Source organism: Akebia trifoliata, chromosome 4, assembly GCF_017979445.1.
Source record: "Akebia trifoliata isolate Shusen 1 chromosome 4, ASM1797944v1, whole genome shotgun sequence".
Taxonomy (NCBI): Eukaryota; Viridiplantae; Streptophyta; class Magnoliopsida; order Ranunculales; family Lardizabalaceae; genus Akebia; species Akebia trifoliata.
Window position 1 is genome coordinate 16686699 of NC_141378.1, and position 15039 is coordinate 16701737.

Below are 15039 nucleotides of genomic sequence, written 5' to 3' on the forward strand. Positions count from 1 at the left end.
GGCGGACAAGTATGCCCTTTTATATATTCAAGATTTACACCTATTGTTCACATTTTTCATCTACTTGACCTAAATCCCCAATCTCAATAAAACGAATAGCCATTTTTATGACTGTGGATGAGAAGAATAGTAGGTCTCTCTCTCTTTCTAGCTCTCTCTCTCTCTCTCTCTCTCTCTCTCTCTCTCTCTCTTATTAGTTCGTAAAAATTCATCTAGTTTGCAGGATTATTTGAATAGCAGTCATTTTCGTGACTGTGAAGGAGAAGAATACCAACTCATCGTCGAACAAAGTTCGAGGTTCCAATCGTAGTCATAAATCTAGGTCTCAAACCCTAATATTTCTTTCGATTTTGTTAATCTAGGATTTTAACGAATTAATATCTTTTTAATGGAGTTCATTTGCTCTAATGGTGAAATCAAAAATGTAATCTCTTTAACCATTTTACTGTATCTACAACTGAAAAGCTTCTTTAATGGAGAAATCATAAATGTAATTTCTTTAACCATTTTACCCTTTTCAGAAACCCTCGTTTTCTTCTCTAATTATTTAGATTCAGACTGTTTGTAAGTGCGATCACTATCTTTATCGATTCCTGCCATTCGATCTATCTTTATTGCACCCTAGTTTTTGAATGTTATTTTTTTACTTTTTTAATGGCAGAAACGTAATGTAGTAGATTCATTGTTTCGTTCTACTTTCGATTGCAACATTGTAAAATCAAGCTTTCTTTTTTCAACGATTTTAGCTTATTTGGTGACGTAAATGTGATTTTCACAGCTTCTTTAATACCTTTCATAGATCGGTGACGTTAAAAATCGTAATTTTTCTGCTCTTTTGGACTTATTTAATTTAGGATTTTAATGAATTCATTCAATTTTAAAATATTTAGAAATCTTTTAGATTAAATATCAGAAGGATCATTTTGACATTGTATAAAATACATTCTGATCTAATGTCATAAGGATCCTTCTAACATTGTTTCATTATTCGATAAATCACTTCACATGATTGATTGTTGAAATGTTTTATCAAATTTCTTCATGCTCTGTTTGTTAAGGTGAAGCGATTTAGAATTATCAAATTACTTGGATTGTGCAATTTCTTGCCTTACATAGTGGCTAAGAAAAATATATGACTATTTGCATTGTAATTAAGGGGACGAAAAATGATAAATAAAAAATTTATTAAATGACACTTAAAACACATAAAGATGATTTAAGAAATTTTCTAGTGCCTAACCAACTTTTTCTAATGCTACACAAATTATATACAATCGAGACTTATGGGATGTACACTGTTATTACAAGTATGAGCACACGAACGATTACTTGCCTCACCAACTTTTTCTAATGCTACACAAATTATATGCAATTGAGACTTATGGGATGTACACCATTATTACAAGTATGGGCATACGGACAATTACTGATTGGATATGTAAATTTCTTCATCTCAAAAATAATACATACCTTCAACTCCATTATTTTTGTGTTTTGTAGTGTTTTTTAATTATTTGTGCCTTAGTTACTAGAGTGATATTAGAACATCCATCACTTTTTTCATTGATAAGATATTCTTTTTTTCTAATATTTACTTTAAAATGTTGGTTATTGATTATATATGTCTCTTAAAGAAAAAAGAGCAAATTGGTCTACGAATCTTTAGAATTTATTTATCAACATATACATTGAATAAGTCAATCAAGGTAGGAGGTCAGAAGGGAGCTTGGTATCCCATTGTTGGACAAGGATAATTACTAAAATAAAGAATATTACTAAAGAAGATTTGACTTAACGACAACTAAACAATGAATATAATTATCTAATAAGCTCTATAGTGTTTGGGTGAAACTTACGACGACTACTGGTCATAGATACAACATTGAGACAGATTCATTTGATTGGTTGGATGATAAATAAGACAATTTCATTAAGGAAAATTTTTAAATTATTTTTTTCTTTAAAATATAGATGAAACATTCTAATTAGGCTAAATACATTTCATATCACAGAAGTACCTTAATGCGAAACAATTCCGTACAAATTCATTGAATGATGTAAATAAGTTGACTATTTTTTTAAGTGCACCTTGGCAGAAGGAAATAGTGGATGGGGTCAACATTGAAAAGGATTGCTCATAGATTCTGCTGCATCCATAAATTTGGATGATGATAGTACACCAAATTTAAATGTATTTAATGAGGAAGAGGAAATACCCATTACCCACTCCTCCAAATACCCAAGATGCACCAACTCCAGATCGTGAACACAAATCAAGATAGATATATAGTCGAAGTATAGTCCAAACATTTGAATTAAATATGAATGACAGACCTGGCCCTATTGGCTGATACTCATCATAAATGTTGTTTTACGTGAAATTATCATATGCCATATTACTCCATAATACATATAATGATTGTTTTAACCAAGTTGTTTTGTAAATGGCACATAACCCTATGTGTTTCATCTCCAATCAGAATCTACCACATAGTCATTGCATGTTGCCATAGGAATAGGGCACCATTTTGGATCTCAATTTTATGGGTATAAAGATTGAAAGAATAAAGATTGGGTCCTGAAGACAGAAGGATCATTTATTTATATATATTGGAGGTCATGTGAAGCCAAAAAATATGATTGGATGCCTCATAAGCATGTACTATCTATAAAGAATTTAGGCAAGAGCATCCTCTTTGGTGTTAAGTGGGTAGATATTATTGGAAAAACATGAGAAGATGAAAGACGAGGGACATTCTTGAAAAAGAGGTTGGAAAGACAATAAAGTTAGAAGGATGTTCTTGAAAGAAAAAGAAAATAAAACAAAATGAAGTTAAAATTTGTATTTGAGATTTGTAGTGGGATTAAATTTCAACCTCTCTTTATGTGAGGGATAAAGAGATTCGAGTCCACCCTTGTGTTTTCTTATAAAGAAAACACAAAATTATACTTAAATAAATTAAGTATTTTGAAATATATTTATAGATATTTATGAAAAAGGGATCAACTTTTGGCGAATTTACGATTCCAAGTCATTGTTCATTTTAATTACCAAAACGTGAACGATAACAAATCCCGAGGTTTTTAAAGTGACAATTTCGTAGGTTTAAAATGACTAATTGGAAATAGTCACTTTAAACCTGAGAATATTATTATTTTAAACCTGTGAAATAGTCACCTTAAAACCATCAAATTCATTAATGAGATCACTCACGTTTTGGTAATTAAAATGAAGTTAGTCGGAATCGTAAATAACTCATTTTCAGCTCATCAAGAAATGGTAATTCATCCTATATTTAATTTTTAAATAGGTCCAACAGTTTGGGGAAATGTCCCACATATAATGGTTTCATGAAAATAATTGTGCCATGATCATTACACTTATCAGTAACATTATTTTCAATGTTCAATCGTACGTTCATGATCCAATAAATTTGTAAAATGAGAAACACCCATTGCACTAGACCAAATATAACATGGGAAAACTAAGATTGCCATATAATACGATTTCCCTTCTTTTTACTACGCATTTTCATCAGTAGCAATATACATATTAGATTACATACTTACCTGCCTATTCTGATTTTGAATCATAAAGTGAAGACAAATTGCTTTTAAGACAAGCAACAATAGAAGAAACCAAGCGGGCCACAATGAATTGGAGGCTGAAAGAAGATGAATATAAGATTAATAAGTATTATTAAATAAAAGTATTAAAGAATTTACTAAAGAGTCCCCATCGGTTGATTGAGCAAAAGTGACTTATAAAAGATATAAAATCTTGTCCATTTAACATGAAATCCAATGTCTGGATAAATATATATATTTTGGACGGTTAACCTGTTTTTAATGAGTTCAAGAAACTCAGTGCTGGCGGGATTTGAATCCAGATCTCTAGTATCTTCAACCAATGACTTTACCAACTAAGCTAGTTGGCATCTGTCTTTTTTTTTTTATGTGGATAAGTTAGACTTGAAACCATGACCTCAAATTTGAATAAAAATATTTTAATTTATTAAAATTTTATTTTAACATGTTTTTTATGTCACTTTTGTTTGGTCAATAGATCCGAAAGATTTATTTTAAAGGTAAATGCGTAGGTAAAATTATTATAGAAAAAAAATAAATCAAGTTTTTACGGGCATTGTATAAGATTTTTATTTAAGTTTTTTTTTAAAAGTATTTATTGTGAAGTAGTAATACATGCAATGTTAACCTAGGTCCTTCATTAATATGAGCATGAAGCTCTAAATTAAAAAAAAAAAAATAATAATAAATTGTCTCCTTGACACTTTGACTTTAAAGAACTTACACCAATAATGAAGAAATTTACCCAATTTTCATATTGTACCTATTATTAAATTTTTGTAACTGAAATATTATTTTTTACCACTTAAAGATCGGAATTTGCCATAATTAAAAGGATAAGAAGAAAAATCAGATTTTTCTAATCTAAAAGTTCAACCTTCATGGGAATTTTTATTTAAAAAACAATTAAATAATTTTTTCATGAAACCAACATTTAATCTCTTAGGCCATTAGAAAAATATACTCCAAAAATGTGAATTTTCCATGAAACAAATGGAACCTAAAAGAAATAATCAAAAGAACACGAAATGGTATCAAATATAGAATGGGGATGCAACTATACCACCACGATTAACGGCGACCCTATTGCCACGAGAACCAAGTTGTCGATACCTCCCCCTCGTACGAAAAGGCCATAAAGGAGGGACACGGACTCGGATCCTAACCCGCTCCATATCAGAATCCTCAGCATTTCTACTATCATCGGGCAACTGGTGCCGACAGACAGGGCAAGAATTGTGAATCTGCAACCAAGGAACAATGCAGTCCGAATGATACACGTGTCGGCAAGGCATTTCCCTAGCTTCACCATCAACCTCAAATTCATCTTTGCAAACTGGACAATGTGAGTCGTTGATCAAATGATCCGGTTTGATCTTAACCGTTGGCACTGCATCAATCGCTGATGTAGGAGCAGGAGGTGGGCCCGGTCTGTCACCTTGGGTAAGTTCCTCGATCAATTCATTCAGTTCGGGCCTAGTGTAGTAATTCCTAGGATCATCAACATAGGGCACCCCATTTTCTGGATGGGGAATCATTTGGGTAGGATCGGCCGGGTCGGAAGGTCTTAAGACAACCCAAGGAGACCCATTTTCGATTCCGGGTAGTCTTCGTGTTGGCGGGTTGATCATGAGAGACAGAGCCTCAAATAACTGGGCCTCGGAGGTGGGCTCAAGACCGGTGAGGTCAACGACAAGCCTGGGTCTGGTTGCGTCGAGCTCATAGAGGAATTGACCGTAACAACGAGGGCAAATGGTTTGGAACGGGTTTAAAGACGTGACCCGGACCGCCTGATGGCATTGGTAACACCAGTAAACACGATAGTCTCTAATGTTATTGATCCTAACACGAGAAGTTGGGGTCACAGACATGTTAAAGCTTTAGAGATTCAAATTGGGTTTGGGTTAGGGATTTTAGCTGAAGAAGAAAGAGAAAAGGGAAGGAAAAATATTTTTATATAAAGGTGAAGAAGATAAGGAAGAGCAAAGAATGGCTTTTGGAATTTCAGAAAGCAATTCTCTTGTCATCTACTCTTTTTGACAAAGGAAAGTATGAGTGAAGAATGAACCAAAGCTTTATGGGTTTTGCATGGCTTTTTAGATCTTAATATCGGTTTCATGAACAGCCCAATAAGTGGAACAAAGGCCACATAAAATGTCAAATGCAATGCTTATAAACAAATATTCCCAGATCCAAATGGGTAATATATTGGAGCTAGGTGTAGGAATCATTGAAGTTTCGATCTGCTAAGGCCCCGGTGCAACAAGTTGTCGGGTTGCGTGAACGCAAGACCACCTATGGACGGTCGAATGTCCACATGGAGCCCAAAAAACATGCTGGGGGACCTCATGGATACAAAGCACAAAATTAAAAGAAAAAAGGAAACAAATCCATGGGCCGTCCATTTTTCATATTTTTTTTTTTTTTTATTTAATCTAAACCATGAAGCTTAAAGGAGTTGGGGTGTCATTTGAGCCAACATGGCAGTCTATGTGTCTCAAATGAGGCTACGTGAGAGAGAGAATCTACTGACCTTATATCTTTGAAGTCTTTGATAAAAAACAAAAAAGGTTAATCAGACCATGAATCCTAAAGTGCTATGGCATCATTTGGGCCATTGTGATGGTTCTCAGGGCCCAAATGAGAACCGTGGCTCATTTTACCCTATCTCCAACATTTTATGAACATAGACCAAATTTGTAAAATATCCCTATGACTCCTCGACAAGTCAATGTGGTGGATGATTCACATTATGCGCATTTCCCTAGCTTATACATTATGCGCATTTTACCCCAAGTACCTTATGATACTACTCTTAAAAGAGGATCATAAAGGTGATCTAATCAATTTTTGGGATGACGTAGGAAAGTAAAATGCTCCATTGAGTAGATTGCCTAAGACAAAAATATGCTCCCAACCATTAAATATTTTTAATATGGGTAGGTGTCAGCTAGCTTAGTTGATAAAGTCTTGAGTGATGATACCAAAGACCTATGTCCAAATCGTGTCAGCATCGAGTTACTGAACTCATTAAAAACAAGTTTACCGATCAAAAAATTTTTTTTTTTTTTAATACGCCCATAACTCACACTAGCACCCACTCCTAGGTTCATCAATGGGCTGGGTTTGACCTGACCTAGTCCGACATGAATTTGAGTAGTGTGACTAGGCTCGTTTGGTATTGAGTCAAGTAAGGTCCGATTGTGTTAGGGGAAAAGTTTAGACTTGAAAACTAGGCCCATCAAGTGAATTGGCCCAATAATATATGTAGCTATGGCAGTCGGCTTAACCTTAGTAACCAAGGGGAAATTTGGTTCAGATTCTAGAATCTGATTCTAGCTCATAATTGGATTCTAGAATTCAATGCAACATTTTGTTCGGATTATTGCCCTGATTTTTTCATAATCAAGAACCAAAATTATGGAGAATCAGAAATAGTTCTCAGACCATTTCTGTTGATTCTCACACACAATCCACTTATAACAATCTTGAACTAATAAATTAATAAAAATAATAACAAATATTAATAAAAATATAATTATAATTAATAACAATAGTAATAATAATGATGTCAACAACAATCATAATTATAATAATGATGATGATGATAATAATAATACCGGTCAAACAATCATCATCATCATAATAATAATAATAATTAAATTAACAGTAATAACTAATATTAATATAATTATAATTATAATTAATAACAATAATAGTAATAATAACGACGACGACAACAATAATAATAATAATTTATAATATTTTGGGAGACCTTAACACAATCCTTAATATTCAATTCACATAAAAACTAATAGAAAATGACCTAAATGCCCTCTTTTTTAATCTCATTTTAAAAAACTTTGATTTTTTCTCTCAAATATCCATTATTTTCAATTTTTGGGATATGTAATTTTACTCTCATTTTCAATCTCAAGATATGTAATTTAGTATAATAAACAAAACTCACAAATCAGTTTTCAGAAACAATGCTAGTCAAACAAGATTTTGAATTCTGAAAATTAGTTTCTATAATCTGATTTTGACAATCCATAATCAGAATCGAGTCAGGTTCTACAATCCTAACCAAACGCCCCCAAGTCTTTATTTCTCACTCCATGTATATTTTTATTACTTCAACCATAAAAAAATTTCTACTATTTCTTCAGTTTGGGGCGAATTGCGCCCTCTACTTCTAACTTAGCAAGCGAGCGTTGCAGCAAATAGAGACCTCTTGTCTATTTGATTTGTTGGAAGCTGAAAAGCGTATTGACAGTTTGGGTCGATTGAGAAAGGGCATATTGGGTAAAATATTCTATTCTATAGAAATGTATTATACATTATGTAAATATATATATATGGGAAATGTTCGGCACCAAACATTTTTCAAAACATGGGTTAGAAGTTTTGGAATTGGTTGATTTTTAATGAGAATGATCTCTACGGTGAGGAGGTCATCATCACCAAAAATCAGCCCATTCCAAAACTTCTAACCCCATCAAAAATGATTTACAAAAAATGGACAGTCCATGATTTTTCAACTTGTAAACATGGGATAGAGATCATCCTCACCAAAAATCAGCCCATTCCAAAACTTATAACCCATGTAAGACAAAAATGGTTGGCTAAAATGTTGGCCAAAATGCTTGGTGCTGAACGGGACCCATGTAGACTTGAATACATGTAATTTGGGCTTTATTTTGAGATTCAAATAGGACCAAACCATTTAAAGTCCATCCCGGCCCATTTAAATGTTTCATGTCGAACGAATGTTAGATGGGTACTAAACTTTTAAATTCTTTAGATTTTAGAGTCACTGTTGTCCATATCCACTTTTAGCTTTTCGTTTTTAAAAAGAAATCTATCAAAATAAAACTACACGATATTAGGAGACAAAAACGTCTCTTCGTTCTACTTTGAGGAAAATTCCTCGAACTACTTCGTTATTAATTAGGAAATTGAGATTATCTTTATTAATTACGTGTTAATAAAATTGTCAAAAATAAATTACATTTGATTTGCTAAGAATTTCATTGAATTTGTTTTTATTGATTTGATTTAAAATTATATTAAAAGTTGGGGAAACTATTTTAAAAAACAAAAAAAACAAAAAAAACAAAAAAAAACAAAAAAAAATTAATTCGTAAAAAAATATTTGTTTTTTGAAAAATTATAAGTAGGAACAATTGTCGACCCTTAAAGGGTAGAAAATGTGTTTTAAAGAAAAATTAGATTTTTTATGCTAAAAATGTGCAAAAGGAAAGAGAAAATATGAGAGAAATTTTTTATCTTTTAAGGGCCGAAATATTTTCTCTCTCCTACTTTCACTTTTTTTCCTTCACTTTTCTTTTGTTTTATTTTTCTTTCACGAACAGAACAATTTCTTCTTCTTCTTCATTTCTATTAATTGGTTTTTGATTTTCAACTAACAAAAGTATAAAATAAAAAAAAAAATTACTTACACTTACATTTACATTTACTTAAATTTACATTGATTTTAAGATCATGATCAAGATCGTGATCATGAGATATTGATCTTAATCAATATGGTCATGATCGTGATCGTAATCATGTTCATGATCATAATCATTATGAAGATCGTGATCATGACCGTGATCCGTGTCATAGGACAATCATAATCACGTTGATTAAAATTAAGATCACGATAACAATCGTGATCTTAATCAATATGATCGTAATCATGATCATAATTGTGATGAAGATCGTGATCCGTATCGTAAGACGATCCGTATCACATTGATTAAGATCACACCTAAATAACGGTCGGATAATTTAAATTTAAAAATTGAAAATCCGACCTTTAAAGGGTCGAAAGTTTAAATTTTAAATAAATCGAAGAGGCATATGGAAAAAAATAAATAAATCGAAGAGAGAAATTTTCGATCATTTAAGGGCAAAATTTTGAAGAGGAGAGAGAAAGTATGAGAGAGAAATTTTCGGCCCTCTAAACGCGGTTCCTACTTATAATTTAAAAAAAAAAATCTGACTTTTTTTATGAATTAATTTTTTTAATGATTTTTTTAATAATTTCCCTTTAAAACTATGCGATTAGGAGACAAAAATCTATTTGTTCCAATAAAATAGGGAAATTCCTCGAATTATTTCGTTGTTAATTTGGAAATTGAGATTATCTTTATTAATTACGTATTAATCAAATTGTGAAAAATACTTGAGATTTTAATTACTAAGAATTTGAATGATTGACTTGATTTAAAACTATATCACGCTGTGAAATAGAGTGCTCTCGTTGCGGCGCCAGTCCAATTCTCAGTGACCCACTGATGTACGGTCCATATTTGATCAACATTGTGAAGTTGTTAAATGATGAAAACGTGAGAGGACGTGGATGGGTCCCACATCTATTAATGCACTTCATATGTCTTCTCCGTGCGTGTTTTTTTTTTCCTTCAAATTTTAGGAAGATAATCCAATTCGGTCTAAAACCTTTGACCTTATCATGACTTAGAGACAAACGTAAATGACATAAATACCCTTTTCTTTAATTCTATTAGAAATGTACCTTATATTACCCACTAATTTTTCTTTTTAACATGATATTACCACACCATTATATTACAAATAAGCATAGAATAAAATCACTTATTATGTTTATTCATAAGATAATGATGTGATAATATTATTCCCATTTTTAGTCCTTGTCTTCAACCTTTAATAATCATTTTGAGATATAAAGATTAAGGTTAATTTATTTTTATGTCAAAAGTTAAATTAAATTTGAAGATGATATTAAAGGGTGAAGGCATATTTAAAAATAATTTTCACGAGATATCAAAAGCTTCAAAAAGTAATTTCAAAAAAATAAAATATAAATTCAAGGATGTTTTTTATGTAATTTTCAACTATATAGGAGCTCGACAAAGCAATTTTGGGGAAAAAATATGTTTTTTTTATTAGCCATAAAGATAAGGTTATTTAGATAATTTTTTATAAGCCTTTTAAATTAGACCAAGGCCAAGTGGTGTGTCATCAATTTTAAAACTCAAGGGTATCTCAAACTTCACCAAAAATATCTAATAAGTAAAGTAATTAAAAAAATATTTTCCTTACTAACTTAGTAAAGATTTGAGGCTTTACTAAGGATTGATTACCAGATTAGCAATAAATTAGGATAGCTCTCTAAATTTCATCGAAAAACACAGATCCAAAAAAAAAAATAAACGAGGGCTTGATCCAATGTATTTTAAAATTTAACGATGAAAAATAAATTTATTTATTTTTATTTAAGGTTATAAAATTTTATCCTCTATATAACCTTGAGGTATTGAATCAATTTTATTTTATTTTTTTATATGTCGGTGAGACCAAAGACCCTTTCGTGAGGGTGAAAACCTTACTAACTTAGTAAGGGTAGTCGGACTCAAATAATTATCTAAGATTTACCTACCACAATCTCGAATTTTACTATAACGGCAATTTTCATATAAGGAAAGTCTGCTTCCTACCGTATCAATTTCGAGCCAAAATATTTACACGTAATTCACCCAATAGTTTCTTGCCACGTGCACGAATAGTTGAAAACGCGTCGAGTCTTGGCTAATAAAAGGATACATAGAAGGGCATTTTCGGAAATAAAATAAACTTCTTTGAAGTTTCGTCCTCGTCTTTATATGAACCTCTCCCCCAAAACTTTTTCTTCGTTTCAATTTAACTAATATCTAGGATACAATGGCGGTCAAATATTGTGAAAAAGGTGCAGAAACAACAGATTTTCTTTATCTAGATTTTGAAGATATCGAAGAAGATGAAGGAGCGAATCCAATTGCCGTACCAGATGATCCAATAGAAGATGAGATGTTTGATTACTCCTTTTATGATCCATATTCTCCAAGCAATATTTCGAAATCAAGACATCAAATTGAAATTTTTGATAGGCAAATTGAAGGTTTTTATGAGCTAAAGGTTTTTAATAAGAAACCGAGGAGCAAAAGAATTTGTGGTCGTGTTCCGAATTGGAATATTTTGACTTCAATAACTAATAATTTGTATTTCCAACATCAGAATTTGAATTCGGACGAGATGGACAATGGATTTGGGATGATTAAAAGAAAATGCACTCATTGTGGAATGGAGGACACACCGCAATGGAGGATGGGACCTTTGGGACCAAAGACGTTATGTAATGCGTGTGGTGTTAGATATAAGTCAGGTAGATTGGTTCCAGAGTATAGGCCGGCTGCGAGTCCTACCTTTAATCAAGAAATACATTCAAATTCTCATCGAAAGATAATGAAAATGAGAAAATGTAGTGAAAATGAGAGGACTATCTGATTTGATTCATCTATTTTTATTATTTACTTCTTAGTTTTTTGGATTAATTATATTTATTTAGATTTTAGATTACTATTGTATTAGTTTTGCAAACATGTAATTAGAGTTAGTATTATTCTTATTTTTTAATTTAAGTGATGTAAGTTATGAGAATTCTTTTTGTGACAGAATGAATTCTTTTTAAATTAGTTTTAGAGATGTTGACGAAAAAGTGATCAATATTTGACGAATTTACGATTGCAACTCATTATTCATTTTAATTATCAAAATGTGAATAATAACGAATTCGAAGATTTTTAAAGTGAGACTATTTTGCAGTAATAGTCACTTTAAACTTGCAAAATAATCATTTTTGTTCTGATTTTTTTTAACGAAAATGTGATTATTCATATTTTGATAATTAAAAAGAACAATGAGTCAGAATCGTAAATAACTCATTTTCAGCTCAGCACCCTTACTTTTATGATAGTCCATCTATGTTGATTGATTTGAAACGTGACCAAATTTTTTAAATTGTATCTATTAAAGTTTAGTTCCACATTTCTCATGAGAGTGTTTGAATTCATGGAGAGCATGAGCCTAGAGCATAAGAATGTTTAAAAGCAAAGACCTGGGCAGCCATGATTTCCATAAATGTATATTAACGACACATTATCAAAATTCCTTTATAATACCAATTTGAAAGCTAATCACGATACTCACACAAAATTGGTTCAATGAGGATATAAGGAAGATGTTATTAAAAGGTTAAATTTCATTACAAATTTGAAACTTTTATTTAGTACTTTACCTTTTTTAGCAATTTTTAGGGTTTTTAATAATCCCTTTTCAAACAAATTTTACCATTTAAATTTTTGTACCATTTTCATTAAGTATGTTGGGATTAAGTAGTTTTTTCAAATAAAAACTCTTAAAGTCTATTAAAATAGATTTATTTCCATCATACAAAATTTTGTAAGAGGAGTTTTGTTTTTTGAAATTTCTTGACTTGTGTTTTTTTGTCAAGATTGAGGAGTCGGTTAATGGATCAAATGGAGAATCCTTTTTAAAAAACTCTTTTAGTGTAGAATAGTGTTGCTTATTGAATGATTGAACACAAGGATAGTGACAAACATTACAACAGATGGAGGACATAAAAATTGTAGACTTTGAGAGTCGATTTATGAAGGTAAATGATTTGACATTTTATGATTACCCTTTGTGCAATAAGGGATTATGTTGTCATATTTCGTCAGAAATATTGATTAGAATTTAAATTATTACCTTAACTTTGTTAAAAAGCAAAGGGTCAAACCACAAAGGATAATGGGTAAAATTAGGGGTGCACATTGGATTGGATAAATCCGAGAACCGAACCAATCCGAAGCTTTTGGATTGGATTGGTTCGGATTAAATACACCCACGGTTCGGGTACGGTTTGAAGAAAAAAAAATCCGGTTAATTCGGTTCGGTTCCGGATTAAGAATATAATAAACCGAACCAATCCGAAATCCGAACCGTAATATATATATATATATATTGATTTAAAAAAATAAATTTATTTTCTTTATTTCTCTCATCTCCTTCGAATCGAATTTGGGGGAAGTCTGTAAATCGAGAAACCTAGCCGCCGTCTTCCCGGTCGTCTCCCTCGCTCCACCTCGTCGGAAAACATAGATGACTCTCTCTCTCTCTCAACCTTGCCGCCGTCTCCTTCGCTCACCTCGTCGGAAAACACAGAGATCTCACACAGAGATCTCTCTCTCTTTGTCTTGAAACCTCGCCGCCGTTCTCGGTCGTCTCCGTCCCTTACCTCACCTCGTCGGAAAACACAGAGGTAACTCTCTCTCTCTCTCTCTCTCTCTCTCTCTCTCTCTCTCTCTTGTTGCCGTTGTTCTCGCTCGTTTCGAAAACGACTTCGTTTTCGCTCGGATGTTTCCTTCGAACATAAATTTAACTGTGTGTGAGTTTCTCTCGGATTCTCTGTGTGAAATTCAAGAATATAAATTTTTGATGTATTCGAACAGAAATTTTAGAATACTAGAAAATTCAGAACAAAAAATTTATTTTTAATTTTATTCGAACATAAATTTTTAATTGAAATTTCTAATTGAAAATTTTAATGTTCCTGTTTATTCGAACATAAATAATAGATTAGAAATTTTAAACATAAATTTTTAATTCTATATTTTCGATGAATCAGAGAAATAGAGAGGTGGAATAAAATAGAAACTTTCTGATGTTCATTTTTATTCGAACAAAAATTTTAGAATAGAAATTTTATAACAGAAATTTCAAAACAGAAATTTCAGAACAGAAATAGAAATTTCAAAATAGAAATTTTATATACCTGATTTTTAATCTAAAGATTGTTCGAACAAAGTTAAAAATTAATTTAAAGATACATTTCTTTCACTCTAAAGTTCAGGAACAATTCAATTTACTCAACTAATGATTTTTATTACTATTAGATTAGTTCATTATGTTTTAATGATTTTCATTACTATTGAAAATATTAAGTATGAGAACCGAGAACCGATCCGAACCAATCCGAACTAAGATTGGATTGGATTGGTTCGGTTCTATAGGGTAATTGGATTGGTTCGGTTCCAAAGTTGTAGAACCGATCATGTTTGGTTCGGTTCCAATTTTGCCAAAATCCGAACCAATCCGAACCATGTGCACCCCTAGGTAAAATCGTACTTCAGGTAAAAATAGATCAAAACCAAATATTCAAACAGTTTGAGTTGAAAGTGAGTCACAAAAAATAGAAATGTAAAGTGCAGGAAATTAAACTAAAATATGGAAATAAAATTCGTTAGAGAAAGGTTTCCACCTAGCCTAATTTAGTTTTATTATCTTTTTATCTCAGTCAAAAAAGCTTGGCGTTACTCTTTGGATTGGAAGGTTTAGCTAGAAAATCTGAGTTGCGAATCAAAGTTAGGGCTCTTTTACTCACTATAGTACGAAATCCTTATTACCCAATACTTAAACAAAGCATGGAGTATCTTGGTCTTATCTAAGTATGAATCATCAAACTCTAGCGTAAAGGGTGCAAAGATTCATCTTTTAACTTTATTCCATTAAAGTTAGATAAATCTTAAAGAGAACTCATAAGTATTAAAGCAAAATGAAGAAAAATAGAAATTAAATTCTAGTATA

General features: G+C 31.5%; 1 protein-coding gene across 1 annotated transcript; it reads right to left on the minus strand.

Moving 5' to 3' along the window:
• Nucleotides 1-3258: 3258 nt before the first annotated feature.
• On the minus strand, nt 3259-5605 carry LOC147404193 (E3 ubiquitin-protein ligase RZF1-like). The gene is made up of 2 exons (XM_086437713.1): nt 4652-5605; nt 3259-3665 (listed from the first exon to the last, which is right to left on the minus strand). The coding sequence occupies exons 1-2, from the start codon at nt 5457-5459 to the stop codon at nt 3559-3561; spliced, it is 915 nt and encodes a 304-aa protein (XP_086293839.1). The 5' UTR covers nt 5460-5605; the 3' UTR covers nt 3259-3558.
• Nucleotides 5606-15039: the final 9434 nt, after the last annotated feature.

Coding starts and splice junctions, on each gene's coding strand:
- LOC147404193 (XM_086437713.1), bottom strand. CDS start 5,459: ATGTCTGTGACCCCAACTTCTCGTGTTAGGATCAATAACATTAGAGAC. Junction 3,666..4,651: donor GGTCGCCGTTAATCGTGGTG/GTATAGTTGCAT, acceptor ATCTTCTTTCAG/CCTCCAATTCATTGTGGCCC.